The sequence below is a fragment of the Corticium candelabrum genome, chromosome 15 (genome assembly GCF_963422355.1).
Source record: "Corticium candelabrum chromosome 15, ooCorCand1.1, whole genome shotgun sequence".
Classification (NCBI taxonomy): domain Eukaryota; kingdom Metazoa; phylum Porifera; class Homoscleromorpha; order Homosclerophorida; family Plakinidae; genus Corticium; species Corticium candelabrum.
Genome location: NC_085099.1, coordinates 5,130,410 through 5,152,110, shown reverse-complemented (window position 1 = coordinate 5,152,110; position 21,701 = coordinate 5,130,410). Strand labels below are relative to the sequence as shown.

The following is a 21,701-nucleotide window of genomic DNA, read 5'->3' as shown; positions in this document are numbered from 1 at the left end:
TGCTTTTTAGAATAGGAGGGAAGAAAATCTTTCAGATAACAAAATTAAAGGTGTAACCAGTGCTTTCCCAATTCTTCAGTAATCAAGAGGTTTTATGCTTTTGTTTTCTTCTGCTTATGATTTTAATAAAATATCTAAATATTCTGCGTGATAAAATTAAAACTCCATTTTTCTACTGTTTGTCAGAGTCCAGATTAGGTCAAGTTAGCGAGATACAGCAGCTGTTTCTATCGGTTTCATTTCAAAAGACTCGTTACTGTTTGCACCACACTGTACTCAATGTATGTTCATTCTCCTTCTGGTTCCGTCACTCTACTAGCTGTCACTTTTCAAAGAGCAAATCAGCACTGATTTGCAGTAAATAGATCTTCATATACAGAGGAAGTCAACAGAATAGCTAGGAAACTGATGTATTAACTGTTTTTCTTTTCTATTCTAAGATTCTTTTTTTTGTGGAATACGCTTTTCTAGTTTGCAAACTAAACATGAAACCATGACAAAGTGTTTCACCTTTGCAGGTATACAATATAGCTACTTACAGCATTCTGATTTTCTGGTTTACTAACCTAGATGCAGTGCCATAGCCAGACCTAAAAACAGACGAGGCGAGACTATTCAAGACTTGGCTATTTTTCTTCCCAATCACGTGAATACCGCCTGTTCAGGCCTTTCCTTGGGAACATAAATATGGTGTGTATTTGGAGCCCATTTGTTTTTGAATTGTCTTTTGCTCACTATATCGTCTACCCTTCTTGGTTCACGATCCCTGAATTCGTAGAGTACCAGATCAGCTACTGGACTTTCAACACTGGCTGCGAGTACATCCCTTGCCTAGATGGATTTACTGTCTGACACTGATCATGAATGCTGCCAACCCTGCCTTGGGTAACACCAACGTTATGATCCGCCTAAAGTTGTGAGGTAGCTCCATCCTTTACTGTCAGATCTCGGATGTGTGATTCTATAGGAACAGACACATTTACCACAATTATGGCAGTCTAGCACATGCCAGCAAATTGTTGTGCTTGTTTATCTGCCGAAAAACGTAAAGACACTTTCATTAGAAATCCCTTTTCAGGAGTCCCCTAAAGAGCTGTCATTGTGATTGTCAACTCCAGTTTCGTAGCAGCCTCTGGTACTGTACGGCATGTTTCCGGTCTTGGTTGTCGGTCAGCTTAAGCCGTATGTCTGTTGCAGTACAAATATTTGTGAACTAAAATTTTTTAAGGTACTGTAGTGCCTAGAGCGAGTTAATTAACAATTGGCTTCAAATTGAGCTCGCAAAAAAGTTAAATTCAAATGCACTTGAAAAACCACTAATACCTAAAGAGTTATGCAGCTCTCTGTCATAGGTGAGTACACACCAGACCGTCTACTTCGATAGTCAATCGCTAGGGTCGCAGCTTGATTCTTTTGTGACACACATACCAACAAAGCAGAGGAGGGCTTCATCCAGCTACGGGCCTGCATACATGACCTCATGGCAGCCTAACCTTATGCTTAGAAACCTTGTGACAAGACCAGAAGAGCAACTTAGTCACCATAAAAATCTTAGAAGACAAGTAATTAAGCTAAACAACACCTATGCAGCCAGCCACTAATGAAACAAAGCAGAAACAAATTCTGACTAAACAATGCTTTTACAAACACAGTAGACGAAATGAGCAGAAAATCTAAGGGATTACAAATAGAGTATACATCACGTGTACTATATGTATAAACTTTGAAATTTCAATGAGCTTGAACGAATTCAAGATCTTGTAAAACCTTGTCTACATTGTTCCCCTATTCAGCTCTCCTTAATTCTCACAAGCAGATACGGTAGTCCCAAACAATACAAAGTAATTTTTCTTCTCATTCTGGCTAAACATTCATGCAAACTAGCTACAAACAACTCAACAATTAATGACCATGCCAAACATACAGTCAGAACACAAGCAGGAACAAATACATTTTAAACCTTAAAAAGCCACATTTCATTACCAAAAAGTTTTCTTCATTATTACGTCAAGATTAAAGTGCCGATTCGCCATCCATACTCTCATACAATGGTCCATCGTTTTTCTCGTTGTTCTGAACTGCAACGGTTCCCATCTCTTCGTACACACTTGATCCAGCACTGCTGCCTGTACCTGTAAAAGCAAATCTGATGTGCTTATCACACTACCATAAGTAACCCTCTGGTATAAGTCAATATACACTTGAGTGTCCATAGTTATTATTTAACCTTAATTTAAGTCCAAGAATTCAGTGACACATACAAGACAAGACCCTTGCACAAGTCAATGAATCCTAGAATTGTATATGCCTCTGGACTAAACAATCTTAAAACAAAAACACGTGATTTGCTAGTTACTCTAGGTTTCAATTAAAATATAGTTACAAACACTGAAGAAACTTTCAGAGGCAATTCTCACTACTTGCACTCTGCACAGTACCATAGACCCTAGTCAAAATTGTGTAGTCACGACCACTAAATCTTGTATTATTCTATCACAAAATATTACTAGCTGCAGTGACAACCTGTTAAATCTCAGCAAATTATTAAACCCTGAGAGACACGAAGTCCTTCTATCAGCCTAACTAGACACGAGATGTTGCCTCAGTTGTAAAATATGGCTAATGTATTGTCTAGCCACATAGATTCACACAAGTAATTAGACATATGAACGGTCTTCATGAGTCAGTTTATAACAATAATTAGTAGATATACTTTCACTAATTGCTGATAATCACAGTACATATCAGAGTCTGTCGTTTACAAATGTTTCAATAAACACAACAAAAACAATGATATAGTCTAGGATTTGACTTCATGTCAATATGCTCACCTGTAGTATTGTATAAGCTATTAATTGTCATTTTTGTTTCATTGCTTTTTTCCGTGCATTTACTTGTTCCAGATGTTGCTTTAGAATTGGTAATGACGGTATCATATATCTTAGGCTCCAATGTTATCTCTTTTCTAGTACACCGGTAATTCTTCCTGCATGTCACACATACTAGCTCTAAAAAGTTAAATATTACAAAACATTTGTAACTTAAATGCTCACCTCAGAAAAACAAAAAGTATGCATATGATGATTAGCATGACAATGATGACAGCAATTGCTATGATCAACACAGAATTCGATGATCCTCCAGATGACTTATGGTCTGACTCATTCTCTGCAGATGCAGTTCTGTACCCTAAACACAAACCAAATACAACGTTATGTGCAATTTAACCTAATCAGTAACCAAATACAGCTTATTGTCTATAACTAATACATATACAGTAAATATTTGTCTCACTTATAGCTGTACTGACCAATGAGAACTCCTGCACCTATTATGCACGGTAATTAGTAAATTACAATAAATATTAACCCAGTATATACCCCATCATCTCCAATCCCAACGACGCGAATATAAACCAGATATGACTGTCCTGGCCGTAGTGGTCCATTTGTGTACTTTATACCTCCAGCAGATACCACTGAACCATTTCCAATGATAAACTGATGTCCGCCTATGTTCTTCTTGTAGTAATCATATTCATATCGAGCTGCCACATACCAGATCCTACTCTTGTCATATGGTCTAATAACAGGCGGTATATTTGCTGGCTCATCACCATCAGATGTAGTCACATCCTCGTGCACAATAAAATCAACATACCTACAACAAGTCACGCATACATATTTACAGTCTCACATGCAACTTGTCTAATACATAACAGCACTTTATTGGACCATTTGAATTGTCAACACTTGAAGGCACCAATGTTATAGTTGTTGCTGATGGTCTTGTTTCACCAGTTATTGGTTTATCTGGTTTACGAGGAGGAGACGAAAGAGTTTGCACTTGAATAACGTTGCTACGTAAACTTTCTGGGTTGAAACTGGCAATATTTGTCACTGACATGTATATGAAGTATTTTGTGTATGGACTAAGATTCATCAACGTGAATGCACTTTGACTGAAGGAAATGTCAGAAAAAGTGTCATATTGTGAAGCATCAGTGCTATAGTAAACCTAAACACAAACATCGAAGGCACAAAACAGCAAATGCATAAATTAAACGTGCATGTCTACTAACAGTGTAAAAGCGAAGGATGCCGTTTGAGTTCATGGGAAAATCCCACTGAATAGTTACCGAATTTGACGTCACACTTGAATTTCTCACACGCTGAGGTGGAGTTGGTGCTGAATATACAAAAACAACTAATACATAGTACCAAGTGTCATCTGCTAATTTAATAACAACTTACTTAATGCCAGTGTGCGCACTGTAATCATGTCACTAGGAAAACTTTCTGGATCAGACTTTGCATTATTCGTTACCGTCACATATATTTTGTAAACAGTATAAGGTTTGAGGTCCGCCAAGGTATATAGGTTTTCATGACTCCTAATGATGGGACTCTTGCTGTACGGAGCATCACCAATACTGTTGTAAACCTGCACAGTAAAGTTCAAAACATCAATAGCAGCCATGAGCATGTATGCACATGCATTCATTCATCTACTCATGTACACACAACTTGCTTACAGTGTAGTACTCAAAAGCACCATTAAAGCTTATAGGTCTATCCCATTGTAGAGTAATTGAACTTGATGTCACACTTGAATTTCTCAAATTCTGAGGTGGAGTTGGTGCTAAATCAAAAAACCCAGTACAATAATAAAGATATACTAAATATTAAAGTAAAATTACTTATAGCAACTGCCATAACAATAATGGATGCTGTTGGTCCAATACCAACTGTGAAAGCTTGAACTGTGACATTATAATTTGTTGACGGCATTAGACCACCAATCTCTTGACTCAACATTTTCACTAAATTGAAACGTGTCCTGTTTCCAGTCCCATCTGACAGCATGTATTCAACAATGTAATATTTAATAACTCCATTTGGTATTTCAGGTTCACTCCACATTACAGTGACTGTATGTTGTGGATCAGAAAGATATGTCAGGTTACGTGGTGCAGTTGTAGGAGCTACAAAACAATAACAATGGTCTGAGTGCAGCAATGTACTACCAACACATTCTTTAACATCATCTGATCATGATTGCATCCAGCAATGTCAGTACTGTATTCAAAACGTCGAAACTAACTATAAATGCACATTTCAGCTGTATCTTGAATTTAGTCACAGGCCCATTTACGACTAAACTACAGTAATTACCACAGCACCACTATTTGATAAAACAATGTAATATTAGACAAAGTTGGCAACTTCTTCCCGAGCTGATCGTAGACTGTGCAACCACATCATCTACATCAGTTTACAAGTATCTTCTAGCTCTTTTACAGAAAATACTATAAAGCCAAAAATCGGTAATCTGTTATCACGTTTCCTTGCTTTCAGGTTTGAGTTCAGTTTACATACAGCTCTAATAAGCTGGAGCACATACCGGTAAATACATATTGACTAACAAAGACACTTAGGTTCAACAAGTAGCCAACCAATCTTCAAATAGATGAATCAGGTTTTCTACTTTCATCAATTGCATGACAAGACCATATCGTGAGACGAAAAAGAATTTACAGGTTGTCTGCTGTGCAAGTTTGTTACATGTACTGTATACTGTTGCTGCTTACAAATCTTCTACTACAAACCATACCTACTGCGATACATATGAGTAAGTACATGCCAACCTATGCTGCAATTTGTTATACGATACGCTACTTTTCATTGTCTTCAAACTGCTTGATAAATTAGAACATGTGCCTATATAGCACAATAGTTGGACTGCTTATGCTACCAGAAAGCTACCTAATGTGCTACAAGTAACCACAACCAACATGCATTTACCAGACAATCAACCAAATGTATATGCTGATTTTGTTACAGTAAAGGCAAATCTGACAGCTGTGCTGAACTACTATCAATAAAAGAAACAAAGAACATAACTACGTGTCGTTACTGTACTCCTGCCTGCAAAACTAACTTGAATAATACACGTCTTCAAAATAAAATATATACCAAGCCAAATCATGATACAAACATACCATCTTCTGTTGTGTTGGCAACAATGGTAGTGCTTCTTTGTCCTTCCAACACCTTGCCATCATGAGACCGAACATTTACTGCGGCCACCTCAACATTGTATTGCGTAAATGGAGTGAGCATTGTCAAATTGGCCCACGTGCCTGTTACATTCAGTCTCTTGTGATCATCCACATTTCTTACTTGGCGAACACCAATTGGTTTGTAGTAAACAAAGTAATAGCGAGGAACACCATTACGTATACTAGGAGGTAACCAAGACACAACAAACCAGTGAGCAGAAGCATTTCCTGATAAACTCACTGAATTGGGGAAACCAGGATCTAATAAATACAGCAAATAACACAATCACAATGCATAATTAAACCCCTTAAATTTAGAAAAACTTTACAGCCTTCAGCAGTAGTCACAGTTAACACATTAACAGCTGCCAAACTTCCAGGTTCATAGCCATGCCTGTTTCCTGCTGTTGCTCTAAATCTGTACTTTGTAAATGGACTGAGACCACCAACAACAAATGGTTGAGGATCAAAAGTACTGAATTCTTCTTGTAACCACTGCATGTTGCTGGTGACACTATCCAACTGATGTTCTACGCGATATTCAGTTACACTTGAATTTCCATTTTCAGGACAGTTGACTGTGACATTCACTTCAGAGTCAATATAGCTTTCAACAGACACCACAACACATCTCTGTGGAGGACCTAAAACACACCACAGAGAGTTAGCCAAAATTAAGTTTCAACAAGTAAGCACTAAACATTACCTTCAATCGTCAACTGTACTGATGCATTACTGGACCTAGAAACAGCCTCAATGGTGTTACTAGCAACACATGTGTATGTCCCTTCATCCTTAAATTCAAGTGATGTTAATTCCAGAGTAGATTCTGTTCCATTCTTGCTTCCTCTCCATTCATAACGTGGAGAGGGATTACCAACAGCAGAACAGTTTAATGTGATACTTTGCCCTTTCACACCCACTGGATTAGAAGATCTAATTTCAGCAGATTCAGGAGCATCTAACAACACACCACACCTAACTTAACAAAGTCAATGCATTATGAAATGTTACCAAAGCAACTCACATTTGACATTAACTGAGATAGCTGAAGATGGATCACTAGCACCATACTTGTTCAAAGCTCTGCACTTGATTAATCCTCTATCTGAACGGTCCACAGATGCAAATTTCAATTTCCCAGTAAATCTGCCAGCGCCATCATTAATTGATAAATTTGTTACTCGAGAGTCTAATACAATAGCTGAATCAACTCCATTCTCTTCTCTGTACCATCCAAATGTAATGTTTCCACTTAGACCAGAATACTGTGAAGCTGAGCAACTCAACTCTTGCACTGAAGTCTCATCAAAAGAAATTATTGACTGCCCAGCTGTTGGTGCACCTGCAATCATATCACAAACTTAAAATAACAACAGTAACAGACATTAGTATTACACAACAATTCCAACTCTGTATTAACACAAGATAAATTAATGATGTAAGAGACCACCCCAATAGCACGTAGTTTCTGAGCCAGTGTACTATATGTGGACCAGTGTACAGCCCGTATGTATAGCTGGCCATTGCGACCTAGTGTTACAACATAAAAATCGTATTACACAGTTTTATGATGCAAAAATCAACGCTATTTATTGTAATTGTGTTCTTATACATATTTGTACCTATATTATTGGCTTCACTTTGATGCTGGTTTAAAGTTACTGCATTATGGTGGAACATTGATATCACAAATTCCAAGAGACGCTAAGGCTCCTTGTTATATCAATATCGAGACATCATATGATGCGAAAGCATCAATCTGGGGCTTTTGTTCACAATCAAGACATGCAAAGGCTGAACATGCAGTCTTACACAATTCTTCAATCTAATTGTCTCTGGCTACAAACAACCTGATCTAGTCGTGGCAAGCATTGATTGATTGAGAAATTCTGTATGTAGCAGCGACATCTTTCTTTGTGCTCTCTGCTTCTACATAGTAAGAGTTTCATTATAAGCATTGCAAGCAAGTTCATTACAGCAAAGGTCTTACGATGAGGAAATGTATACAATTAAAGACAAGAAATCATGTCTAGCTTTGCAATATTGAAGATTTCTTACTGTAATTAAAAACCTATGTCTTTACCTCCATGCATAACACACCAAGCACACAAATCCCACTGTCCTTACATGGTGGTTGTTTGCTGTCACAGTTCTCAATTGGCAACCCCACACAGTCCATTCCATTGTGTTGCTTAAGACGTGCTCGTGTACGAGTATGAGTTCCAAAACTACACGATGGTGTACAACCTGACCATGAGCTCCATTCACAGTTTACTAAAGACAACAAAACAATTACTATACAACACTAAGCACAACTATGTCCCTGTAGTTATACCATTGACATTCACCGTAAATGACTTTGACACTATAGAGCCATTAATTGCAGTATATTGACATGTATACAAACCATTGGAAGAGACAGTAGCTGACTTGATGTAAAGCTTCTGCACACCGTTCTCATACAACTGATATATACCAGCATTCTGTACACTTGAAGATGGTACATCAATGGTTGTGTTGTGTTTCCATTGCAAAAGAGCATTAAAGTTGGTCACATCAGGACTGACACCACAATCAATAGAGTTAGAGTAATCTTGATTCTCATCAACTGCCACACTTGCTCCTTCAATATTCTTATTATTGTCTAGAATAGCAATTTCCAACTCTACAGCAACGAGACATTTTACTCTTCATTCAATACATACCTACACAACATCATCTAACCATAGTTGAAAGCCACCTCACATACATGAAGAATGTCATTTGTCACTATTCTCTGTAAATTAATGGATCTTCCCCAAACTGGTGGGCTGCAGCTAACATCTCGCCATATTGCAAAAAAGGAATTGGAGCTGTCATATGGAGCCTTTCCACAATTGTGGTTGTCATTCCCATTGTTTGTTAAGATGTTACCAACACGAACATACACATTTTCACCTCTATTGTCTATAAGGATAGCTCTAACACGTGACACAAGATATTCTTTTTGCAAGTCAACTCGAAGCCAAGGATTCAAGGAATATTGTGTAGCAGCACAATCACTACCATCAAGTGTCTGTCCAGTAACAATTTGTGGACTGCCATCAATAGCCTTTGTAGCAACATACAAAGAACTGTGCACTGAACTCATGGTCACTGTTGCTCCATGAGAGCCAGCTAGATTTGTTGACATACCTACATCACATAAAAGTTGCAGATGATTAAAGCAACAGGTGTGACTTCCACCACAACAGTAATCATACAAGATGTGACTATGCAGATCTCAATCGATGGTCCTGTACAGTTCTGACCACTCATTGTAGCTGCTCGACTAATCTGCCGAGTTCTGGTGCCATTTCCACATTCAACACTACATGAACTCCAACTACCCCAAATGCAATCTACGAGAAACACAACACAAGACAATCAATAGAACATTACTCATTCATCAAACTTTACAACTATCACTAAACCCGTAAACAATGCCTTGCACATCACTTCAATATCAATAAAATTAACTGCAAGTTTTAGATTTATTGGATATCAAATTTCTAGTACAATGATGTTAGATAGATACTGCAACCTACATAAAATGTCAGCTAAACTCTAAATTAACTAGTGGGTGTGCCTGGACATGCCTGAGTTCAGCAACTAAATTAGAACAGCCTTGTACAATGTTCACATTTTTCATGATCAGACAAGCATCGAGTTTATGCAGTGTAACGGAAAACCAACGTCTCCAGTAGCTCTTGAAGTCAGCAGAGTTGTTTCTTCTTGATCGTTGGACTTATGTGACAAAGTGTTTAGAAGACGGTCAGCAGCAACTCCCCAGGTGACAAAGTGCTCAAACACTACAGGTATGCATTTTGATGCATTACCTCCTAGAAGAATCTCACTTGCCTTATTTAGTATTTTTCACTTCTTCTCTTTTCTTTGCAGCAAATCCACTCAGTTTGGTGCAATTTTTGTATGACCTCTTTACTCCAGCGATGAGCAAGTGAAATATCCATCTCCTGATCAGACAAATTAACGGTGTCACATGTGAAAATATCAGGTCTACCCTTATTGTTCACACATCTACTTTTTGGTTCTTTCTTGTGGAGAACGGCTAACTCTTTCAGGCATTCTGACCAAGAGTTTACAATTGAGTCATGAGCCTAGATGGGACCTCCTCCGTGCTTACATGCTAAGAGATGATATCCAAAAGAGTCAAAGTGTGTCCCACAATCCCACTTATTGTGCATTCCCTGAAAAGGAAGATGAAGCCCTCAACGTAAACAAACTGCTAAGCGAAATTCGCCGGGTTTTAGTGCAAGGTTGTTTGACGTTGGGATTACTTGCAAGAAGGCACCAGCTCCCTTTCCACTGACCGATCTAAGTCTGGCTGAAACTTCATCTGAGTATTCTTTTCCTAACAGAAGATTGTATCATGATCAGCCATTGTGCACGTGAGACGATGTTGTAATTTTCTGAATATTCAAGAATTTGACTGAGAGATTTTTCACTTCACAAGGACTTCTCAGGCAGTTGTTCATGTATAGTTGCCCATGCTAGTGACAGATGGAGGGAGGGAGGGAGGGAGGGAGGGAGGGAGAAAGGGAGGGAGGGAGGGAGGGAGGGAGGGAGGGAGGGAGGGAGAGAGATCCTTCACAAGACTGTCTTTCTAACAACTTTGTAAACTCATGTGAGTCCAACCGCAAAGACAGTTCCCGGCATGTTCAAGCCCAAGCTGCTAGAAATTCTTCGGAGCAACTGATTGAATCCTGGAGAGACCAAACCCTCCATGCCAAACAACTCTGAAACCATGCATAAGGGTCTGATACATCCAAGCCCATGATTGAAGAAAAGTTTGATATGTCTGATCATCATGTATCAAAGCAGCTTTAAATTATTGAGTTGAGAGGACAATTCTACCCAAATGATTAAAACTAAGAATGTGACAATGCCTACTTACATAGTAGTAAAGAACTCTGTGGATCATCCAATTCTAGCCGTCTTGAACAAAGTTCAGTACCAGACTTTGCCTTGTCTATGCAGCGTGCGGAGACATAATCTGGTGTTCCAAGTGGGGTTCCTAGTATGTCAATGCCAGAAGCGTTGATGGTAATGTCAGTAGACCAATCATCCGGATAGGCCATTGCATATGCTTCACATTTCTGCTTAGAGACAGTTGACTCAAACTGATACTGTATAGGTCTTGAAAGATAGATAGATTTATTGGATATCCAATTTTCTAGTACAATGATATTAGATAGAATCTGCAAACTACATAAAATGTCAGCTAAAACTCTAACTTAAGTAATTAATGTGGGCGCGCTTGGATATGCCTGAGTTCATCAACTAAAATAGAACCACCTTGTACAATGTTCAAATTTTTTCATGATCACACGAGCATTGAGTTTTTGCAGTGTAACGGAAAGCGATGTCTCCAGTAGGTCTTGAAGTCAGCAGAGTGTTTCTTTCCTTCCTGATCTTTGGACTTAAGTGACGAAGTGTTAGCAGACGGTCGGAGACAACTCCTCAGGTGCCAAAGTGCTAAACACTACAGGTATGCATTTTGATGCATTACCTCCTGAAAGAATCTCACTGTCGTATTTAGCATTTTTCATTTCTTCTGTTTTCTTTGCAGCAAATATCAGTATAGCGCAATTTTTGTATGACCTCTTAATCCAGCGATGAGCAAGTGAAATATCCTGATCAGACAAATTACTGGTGTCACATATGAGAACATCAAGTCTACCCTTATTGTTCAAATATCTATTTTTGGTTCTTTCATGTGGAGAACGGCTAACTCTTTCAAGCATTCTGACCAAGAGTTTACAATTGAGTTATGAGCCCAGATGGGGCCTCCTCTGCATTTACATGTAAAAGAGCCAAGGTGTGTCCTACAATCGCACTTATCTTGCATTCCCTGAAAAGGAAGGTGAAGCCCTAAATGTAATCAAGTTGCTAAGCAAAATTCGCCGGGTTTTAGTGCAAGCTCATTTGATGTTGGGATTATGTGCAAGAAGGCACCAGCTCCCCTTCCACTGATTTATCTAAGTCTGGCTAAACCTTCGTCTGAGTTTTCTTTTCCTAACAGAAAATTGTAATCATGATCAGCCATTGTGCACATAAGACGATGTTGTAACTTTTCCGGATATTCAAGAATTTGACTAAGAGATTTTTCACTGATAAGGATATGTCTGACAAGTGTTCTTATAGTTGCCTATGCAAGTAATAAATAGATAGATAGATTTATACAGGAAATATCCTATCAGCCAAGGCTGGTCTTCATAGAAGTCCTGATAAAAATTTATAATAAATAAACTAGATTAATATACAGCACAACATTTTACGTTCTAAAATATAATTTCTTGACACTTAAATTCAAAGAACTTGCCATGAAGAATGTGCTAAGTAACCTGCATACAACTACATAGACTGGTTAAAATGGAAAACATTGCTGGAACAAGCTTCCTTGAGAACAGACACAAAGCACAATGATTTGTCAAAAGGCTTTTCATAGAAAAACTGAAGTATATGTAGTTAAACAAACTGATTCTTACACCTCCGCAATGCAGAATGCAAACCACTTTGTGGTATACATTGACGTGATTGCTCACACCGTACATACTCTAGCAAAGAAATTTACCTGTGTAATTTGGCTGCTTCAAATCAAGCTGCAAGTATTTCATTCACAGCCGAACGTGGACGCATGTTTGGACATCATGGAGAACAAGCACGTAGGTATAGCACGCTAACGTAATTTCTTTGCAAAAGCAACGTGTTCTCACATTTAGTTGCATTCTTGGCTGCAGTCATCAAGCCATCTCTCTACGAGCTCGATTCTCCTTCTGTGGAAATGGCGTTTCATAGAGAACAACCTGAAAACTACAGCTAGAGTCTTTGCTGTTGGTGAAATCTGCATGTCTACAGCAACTAATGCAACCACGGGAACGTTGCCATCAACAGGCTTCAATCTCATGCAGTCATGATCGACGTCTGACATACTCGCTTTGTTTGTTCAGGTTGCAACAGAGACTGAATGCAAACATACTGGATGGATGCGATCGTACTCGATGCTGTTTGCAATGCACAAACACACGAAATCATTACCCAAGCAAAGAAAGACGACACATCTTGTTTTGATGACGTCAGCTCCACTGGCCGTTCCAGACATCGCTCACTAGGGACTGTCTGCGGGCACTTCAGACGAACAGCATTGACTACATTCGCATCCAGTCTCCGTTGCAACACAATCGCACAATGCTATGTCACACATGTACTTCTATCATGACTGCACAAGATCGAAGCCAGTCAACGGCAACGTTCCCGTGGTCGTGTTAGTTGGTGTAGACACAAAGATTTCTCAAACAGCAAAGACTCTAGCTGTAGTTTTGGATTGTTCTCTACGAGACACGAGAAGCTAATTGAGATAGGATTACACTGCGTCCATATCCCAATCTGGTCTTTAATAAAGCGTTTAAGAAACCAAATTTGATATTTTAATTAGCAAATTTTTGGCTAGGCGACAACACAGCAACTTCAAAGGCTGTTCACCAGACCCTTTTTCTTCCAGAAGCATGATACGGCAAAAAGGGTCTGGCTACACAAGACTACATACACACCTGCAGTGGCCAATGTAAAGGCAATCATTTCCCCAACTCACTAGAATTATCTAAGACCTTAAAACAGTGCAATATCCATGTCCCACATGTCTTGAATTTCATCATTTGACAATGACAGACAACTTAATTAAGTGATGTTATGAAATTTGTGGTCATGAGAAATAATGATCACTTTTAGATAGACTGCTTTTAAGTAGCACATTTGAAAAGCAAAATAGAATCTAAATTCGTAAATACTTCAAACAAGTCAACAATTTCTCTAGAGGAACCATAACTGTGGAGTGAGAAGAAAAACATCTTCAGTTGCTACTGAGTAGCCACACAACCAGTGCCATATTGTAAAGATTTGGTGCAAGTGCTTTTAGTCTTAAAAGACTTAGACCTAGTTAGTGCAATGAGATGCCTGTTCTGTAAATACATACCATGAGTGCAACTATAAATACCAGAAACTATGGTGTCCATAGCAGTAGGTCTAAGGTTCATAGCAAAAGAAAACATTCCAATGCCTAACAAAGTCAAAAACTGCATTGAAGTTGGTTTTAAGAGTTGCAAATTATAGCTGTGCAAAATTCACATGTTGTACAAAATTACATAGGCAGTAACTTCACTCATTAGTGAAAAAACACTATGTAGATATTTCCTGCAGATCAAACCACAGTAGCAACGCCTACCTAACAGTTGATAGATGCCTATCATTTACGTAATGCTCCTGTCTGTATTTTGACTACTAAAAGCATAAACATGGCAGGAGCTCAAATGCGTTTTAGGATTTTGGTCCAGATCAGAATAAAGGTGTCACACAAACAAACAAAAACACTTAAAATAATAATCTAGCAGGCAAAAATATTTCATCCTTACAATACTATTGCACAGTTTATGATAAACCAAAAAAAGCTCAAAGCATCCAGCTAACTATTATCACATGTATGCAGTCTCACCCACACCAACATTCAGTGTAAATGGCTTTGACACTATAAAGCCATTAGTTGCAGTAGATTGGCATGTATACACTCCACTGTCAAAGGCACTAGCTGACTTGATGTAGAGCCGCTGCACACCATTCTCATACACCTGATATGCACCAGCATTCTGGACACTTGAAGATGGTACATCATTGGTTATGTTGTGTTTCCATTGTAAGAGAGCATTAAAGTTGGTCACATCAGGACTGACACCACAATCAATAGGATTAGGGTAATCTTTATTCTTATCAACTGCCACGCTTGTCCCTTCAATAGTAGTATTATTGTCTAGAATAGCAATCTCCAACTCTACAAGAACAAGACATTTTACTCTTTAATATTCAACACTTAACTAAACCACAACATCATCTAACCATAGTTGAAAGCCACCTCACATACACGAAGATGGCCATACACTATTCTCTGTAAATTAATGTATCTTCCCCAAACTGGTGGACTGCAGCTAACATCTCGCCATATTGCATTCAGGTCATTAGAGCTGTCATATGGAGCATTTCCACAATTGTGGTTGTCATTCCCATTGTTTGTTAAGCTGTTACCAACACGAATATACACATTTCCACCTTCATAATCATAAAGGACAGCTCTAACGCGTGACACAAGATATTCCTTCTGCATGTCAACTTGAAGCCAAGGATTCAAGGAATATGTTGTAGCAGCACAATCAGTACTGACAAGTCTCTGTCCAGTAACATCTTTTGGATTGCCATCTATAGCCTTTGTAGCAACACTATAAACTGAATTCATGTGGACTGTTGCTCCAAGAGAGGCAGACAGATTAGTTACCAAACCTACATCACATAAACATTTCACATAAAGGATTGACTTCCACCACAACAGTAATCATACAAGATGTGACTATGCAGATCTCAATCGATGGTCCTGTACACTTCTGACCACTCTTTGTAGCTGCTTGACTAATCTGCCGAGTTCTGGTGCCATTTCCACATTCAACACTACATGAACTCCAACTACCCCAAACGCAATCCACTGGAAACACAACACAGACAGTCAACAAAACATTACTCATTCATCAAACTTTCAGTCAATTCTTTAATTGATTGTCAGTTTAGTAATAGCTCTAAAGTTCACAGACGGGGGCACAACATGCACTCGACACTCAACTAACACTTAATCTCAAAAGCTTACTATAAAACTGAGCTAAGCGTGCTGCATACAACTATGTAGACTATACAATGACTCAGTGTTCAAAATAGACGTCGGACATCAAACATTTTCATACACTTTCTAACTTTCTCCTTCCACAGCTGCTTCTGAGAAAGCAATTTGTCCAGACCTTTTACCATACTCGCTCACCCCAGGGTTCAAGTACACCCTCAGTCGTGATCACAGCAGAGGCTCTAAGATTTTCACACTTCTTAGTCCTTTAATTAATGCTAATTGGCATTTTCCACAGTCACTGTTGGCTAGATTTGTATATATTCAACTTGTATACATGCCTGTTTGACCATGTGTTAATTAAAGGTTTTAATAACTCAAATACCGATATAGAAGATTAGGTTTTTATATTTTACTAGTGGTGGTGGTTTGAAGCTTTAGTTTAGTAATCAGATCCCTCCGTTCCCACATATCTGTCGTCAACAGCTTATTAATAGGTGGTTAGTCTCAATTAGCCTCGTGCCCAGACTCATGTGAGCCTGGCAGTGTCCAGTTCCCACGTGAGTCTGGGGACGAGGCTAGTCTCAATACCATCATTAGCTAGGAGCAGAACAACGACATCTAAAAACCTATACCAGATCATCTCCCCACCAAACAGACAACTAGAGGAAAGCAGTCTGGTTACGTGAGACTAGTGCTCATTATTAGTATACAAAATGCCCATTATTAGTGGTATACAAGAAAGACTTACTGTCCCACCCTCACAACCGGTCCCTTCAGGTTAAATTCCGGTAGAATTATTGTAGTGAGTAGAGAACAGTATTGCATGATGTAGCGTTGGCCATGGCAGACAAGCTTCCGTTGTTTATTTCTGACAAAAGAAGATAATTGCAAACACAAAATAGACAGTTCTGATGAAAACTCTCATGAATGTTAGCTGCTTATATTGGTTGTCTGCTGATTGTCTGTAGTTGTGTTGTGCAACCAAACGAAAGTACTGCTCCATGACTACATCCACAGAGGACATGGTACATTCCAAATACACATCCAAGAGTAGGTAGTCACACAGACCAGAACTTTGTGACTAAAAGTTAGCAATCGCTTTTGAGTATGTTATTTGCTAAGTCATGTGACTGTTACAAAAGTCCCGTTTCTTATCGATCATAGCTGAAATCATAGGATACTGTAACTGTACTACCAATAATTATTATCACCACCATTCATCACCTAGACAAGCAATAATTGTCATCTTTTCAACATGACCTGTTCTCCAAACTTCCAAACTCCGCCCTCAACACTGCCTAAATTCGTTGGCACCATCAGCCACTAATGCTCTGCACTAGCTAGTGTAAGCTAACGTTGGTACTTGTAGCTCCCTGAAAAGAGACAACTACTCCATGAACATCAAGCGAACACAAATCAGAAGGAATCACGCTGCTGTATAAGCACTTTGGAGTATTTAAGACAACAAAGTGTGTCGAAATGCTAGCTGATGTTGAACTATATTGCAACGACTCTGCAGCAGCTGCACACACATGTAGGTGAGCAGGAAAGGTGTACTGATAATGATGTGAGAGTACACACAGTAGATCAACCCAGATGAACAATTACTATAGTACATGCAATAAGTTCCAAACTACTACAGTATATGTAATACAATCATAGCAAAGCAAAGCTTGACTGGATTTTGCAGTAGACAAACAAAAGAAATCAGTTGTAATGTCAGCTATGAGCCATACGAAAAAACATATCTTAAAAGTCGTGCGGCTGAGCGAGAAACATAATCGAAGAAGGCTACACCTGCATATCTATCTATGCCTCCTTAAATGTGTCACGCTTCCAATGCAATCAAAATGGTCCGATCACAGGGCAGTACTGATATTTGGTTATACATCTACCACAATGAAGGAACAAGGAATCACAAACTGGCAATGTTCTTGAAACGTCTTTTACGAAAACTGCCTAATTCACTTTTGCAATCACAGTCTTGTTGGACCCAAACAATTGAAACCTACAACCCTGCAATGGCCAATGTAAAGGCAATCATTTTCCCTAACTCACTAGAATTATATAGCACCTTAACACACGGTGATACCCATGTCCCATATGCCTCGAATTTCATCATCCAACAATAATGGACAATTTAAGTGGTATTAGGAAATTTTTGGTCACGTCAAATAAATGATTAATTTGTACAATTTTAGATAGACTTTTCAAGTAGCAAAATGGCATCTAAATTCGTAATACTTCACAAGAAGACAACAGTTTCTTCAGAGGGACAACAACTGTGAAAGTGAGAAGAAAAACACAGCTTCAGTTACTACATACACTATTTCCAGATCAAATTCTTCGTAGTCAATTCAAATTTGCGTTATGTCAATCGAAATTCTTAAGTTGTCCAAATTATGTCAAATCAGATTCAATCAGTCATTTCAAATTGGACAACTGTCAATTCAAATTCATGCAGTCATTTCAAATCTGTCATTAGGCATTTCAAATTCGCTGTGTCATGCTAATTATGGTGTAGATTCATGTCAATTGTCAATTGCATTGCTCTTAGTTTGCACGGTTAGTATTTTAGAAGTCCATTAAGCTATCGAGCAAACTCTTGCTGTAGTTTACTAAACTATTTGTGAAGACAGTCTCAAGACAGACTTTCTGGAATGAATGAAATGTCTTGTTGACGAGTGTGAAATCAAAGGAATTGCACCAACTGAGATTGCTGTTGTAAAATTGACAATGCGCTGGACTATAGTATGGTTGAGCGAATTGTGGAGACAGGCAATGGCATGCATTCAAGTAATTAGGCTTCGTACATACAGTCCAGCTTTGTTGGTCAGTGGAAATGATTGACACTCCATCAAGCACCACTCGTACAGGTATAGCACTTAAACTGTGCAATGGTAGTGTAAGGATGAAATGTTTTTCTGTGCACTATATTATTATGTTTGTCTGTTTGTTTGTTTGTCTGTTTATTTGTTTATTCATCCGACTGTGTTTAGAATTCTGTCTGACACCTTTATTGTGATCTGGACCAAAATCCTAAAATCTCGTTTGAGCTCCTGCCATGTTTATGCTTTTAGCTAGTCAAAATACAGACAGTAGCATTACATAAATGAGAGCCATCTATGGACTGTTGGGTAGGTGTTGCTACTGTGGTTGGATCTGCAGGCAATATCTGGCTGCATGGTATTCTGTCACTAATGAGTGGAAGTTACTGCTTATGTAATTTGTTTACAACCTGTGAGTTTTGCACAGCTATAAGCTTCTACTCTTAAACCAACTTCAATGCAGTTTTTTACTTTGTTAGGCGTTGGAATGTTTTCTCTTTGCTATGAACCAAATAGACCTACTGCTTTATGGACAACATAGTTTCTGGTATTTATAGTTGCACTCATGGTACATGTTTACACAACAGGCGGCACTAACTAGGTCTAAAACTTTTACAACTAAAGTGCTTGCACTGAATCTTTACAATATGGCACTGGTTGTGCATGTGCTTTGAAGGCTCATGATCATTACAAGAGCAGGAGAAGGTTAATTAGCATGCTTTCCAGAGTTTTGCGTACTACACCATTTCCAGATCAAATTTGTTCAGAGTCACTTTAAATTTGTTATGTCAATTCAAATTCTACTCTGTTACTTCAAATTTGTACGTTGTCAGTTCAAGTTCATACTTTGTCATTTCGAATTGGCATTATGTCAAATCAGGTTCTTTCACAGTCATTTCAAATTCCCTACTGACGCATATTTATGTCAATCGCACAGTTGCCATTTTACTTATTGACCACATAGATTGAAACCGACATAATAGTGTCATATGTACACTTTGCTGTAAACTGGGGTGCAAATACATTGCATCACACAAACGATATTCTAGCATTACAGTACACGAATAAAACACTGAAAATGCATTAAAAACACTACAAAATGAAACACAGCAACAACAACAACAACAACAACAACAACAACAACATCTCATGTCAATTTCCAAGAGGGAGATTGCCTCTGTCCATCTAGAGGTTAGCTAGTGCCTTTACAATCACTAAAGCAACGGATAACTAGCAGTGGATCTAAAGTTGATTCAAACTGCTTCTTTAGCATTTTTCCCATATTTTGGCATTTAATGAAAAACCAAAAAACAAGCTCGAAGCATCCAGCTAACTATTATCACGTGTGTGCAGTCTTACCTACAGTAACATTCAGTGTAAATGACTTTGAAACTATAGAGCCATGAGTTGCAGTATATTGACATGTATACACCCCACTGTCAAAGACACTAGCTGACTTGATGTAGAGCCGCTGCAAACCATTCTCATACACCTGATACACACCAGCATTTTGTACACGTAGAGATGGGACATCATTGGTTGTGTTCAATGTGTTGTGTTTCCACTGCAAGAGAGCATTAAAGTTGGTCTCATCAGGACTGACACCACAATCAATAGGATTAGAGTAATCTTGATTCTTATCAACTGCCACACTTGTCCCTTCAATATTTGTATTATTGTTTAGAATAGCAATCTCCAACTCTATAACAACAAGACATTTTACTCTTCATTCAACACCTACCTACACCATAACATCATCTAACCATAGTTGAAAGCCACCTCACATACATGAAGAATGTCATTTGTCACTATTCTCTGTAAATTAATGTATCTTCCCCAAACTGGTGGGCTGCAGCTAACATCTCGCCATATTGCAAAAAAGGAATTGGAGCTGTCATATGGAGCCTTTCCACAATTGTGGTTGTCATTCCCATTGTTTGTTAAGATGTTACCAACACGAACATACACATTTTCACCTCTATTGTCTATAAGGATAGCTCTAACACGTGACACAAGATATTCTTTTTGCAAGTCAACTCGAAGCCAAGGATTCAAGGAATATCGTGTAGCAGCACAATCACTACCATCAAGTGTCTGTCCAGTAACAATTTGTGGACTGCCATCAATAGCCTTTGTAGCAACATACAAAGAACTGTGCACTGAACTCATGGTCACTGTTGCTCCATGAGAGCCAGCTAGATTTGTTGACATACCTACATCACATAAAAGTTGCAGATGATTAAAGCAACAAGTGTGACTTCCACCACAACAGTAATCATACAAGACGTGACTATGCAGATCTCAGTCGATGGTCCTGTACAGTTCTGACCACTCATTGTAGTTGCTTGACTAATCTGCCGAGTTCTGGTGCCATTTCCACATTCAACACTACATGAACTCCAACTACCCCAAATGCAACCTAGGGGAAACACAACACAAGGCAGTCAATAGAACATTACTCAATCATCAAACTTTGCAGTTAATTCTACTACTTAACACTGAAGCAACGATTACAGGCATTGTTGCAAGTTTAGTAATATATAGCTCTGAGTACTACCACTTAATCTCAAAAGCTCACTACTAGTTAAAATGTAAAGCATTATTGGGGTGAGCCTCGGTGAGAACAGACAGACCCGAGACATAGGTATATAGAGAACATGCACGTATAGGTATAGTGCTAACGTAAATTTCTTTGTAGTTTGTAGTTCCAGCCTGTTTGCATTCTTGCAGTAGTCCCGCAGTGCGCAGCAATCAGTTGTGAACATCTTCCTCTCTTGATGTGTCAGCTATAAACACTGTATGTAGAAATTTGAAGTAGACACAAACCCATTCGTACATCTCTGCAATGCAGAACACAAACCACTTGGTGGTGTGAATGCTCATACCGTTCGCAGATACTCTAGGAAAGAAATTTGCCTGTAAATTTGCTTCAAATCAAGCTACGAGTATTTCATAAACAGCCGGAAGAGGACACGCACGTTTGGACATCCAGGAGAACATGGATAGAGCGCTAACGTAAGTTTCTTTGTAAAAGCAACGTTTTCACACATTTAGTTGCATTTTTGGCAGCAATCACAGACATGATGGTTTGTGACATCACAAAGCAGGTGGAAGA

General features: G+C 38.6%; 1 protein-coding gene across 2 annotated transcripts; it reads right to left on the bottom strand.

Annotated features, from left to right (window-relative positions):
- Positions 1 to 1,755: 1,755 nt before the first annotated feature.
- LOC134191234 (uncharacterized) lies at positions 1,756 to 21,087 on the bottom strand. 2 transcript variants are annotated; one of them, XM_062659831.1, is made up of 24 exons: positions 20,868 to 21,086; positions 20,350 to 20,799; positions 19,946 to 20,287; positions 15,486 to 15,626; positions 14,990 to 15,427; positions 14,592 to 14,924; positions 9,307 to 9,444; positions 8,789 to 9,238; positions 8,400 to 8,729; positions 8,192 to 8,338; positions 7,089 to 7,406; positions 6,768 to 7,022; positions 6,391 to 6,705; positions 6,002 to 6,322; positions 4,700 to 4,984; positions 4,535 to 4,641; positions 4,254 to 4,443; positions 4,082 to 4,188; positions 3,725 to 4,017; positions 3,381 to 3,660; positions 3,295 to 3,328; positions 3,054 to 3,189; positions 2,832 to 2,986; positions 1,756 to 2,132 (listed from the first exon to the last, which is right to left on the bottom strand). In XM_062659831.1, exons 1-24 carry the CDS (start codon positions 20,920 to 20,922, stop codon positions 2,014 to 2,016), a joined length of 5,739 nt encoding a protein of 1,912 aa, XP_062515815.1. In that variant the 5' UTR covers positions 20,923 to 21,086; the 3' UTR covers positions 1,756 to 2,013. The 2 variants fall into 2 exon arrangements, with proteins under 2 accessions (XP_062515815.1, XP_062515816.1); XM_062659832.1 differs by lacking the exon at positions 1,756 to 2,132 and having other exon boundaries at positions 2,836 to 3,002; positions 20,868 to 21,087.
- Positions 21,088 to 21,701: the final 614 nt, after the last annotated feature.

Bases quoted from the DNA above. Each gene is read 5' to 3' on its own strand.
- LOC134191234 (XM_062659831.1), bottom strand. From the start codon at position 20,922: ATGAGTGGTCAGAACTGTACAGGACCATCGACTGAGATCTGCATAGTC. The intron at 6,706-6,767 runs GTAATGTTTAGT...GGTGTGTTTTAG, and splicing joins AGTACAGTTGACGATTGAAG to GTCCTCCACAGAGATGTGTT. The intron at 4,985-6,001 runs GTATGTTTGTAT...ATTGTTTTGTAG, and splicing joins TGCCAACACAACAGAAGATG to CTCCTACAACTGCACCACGT.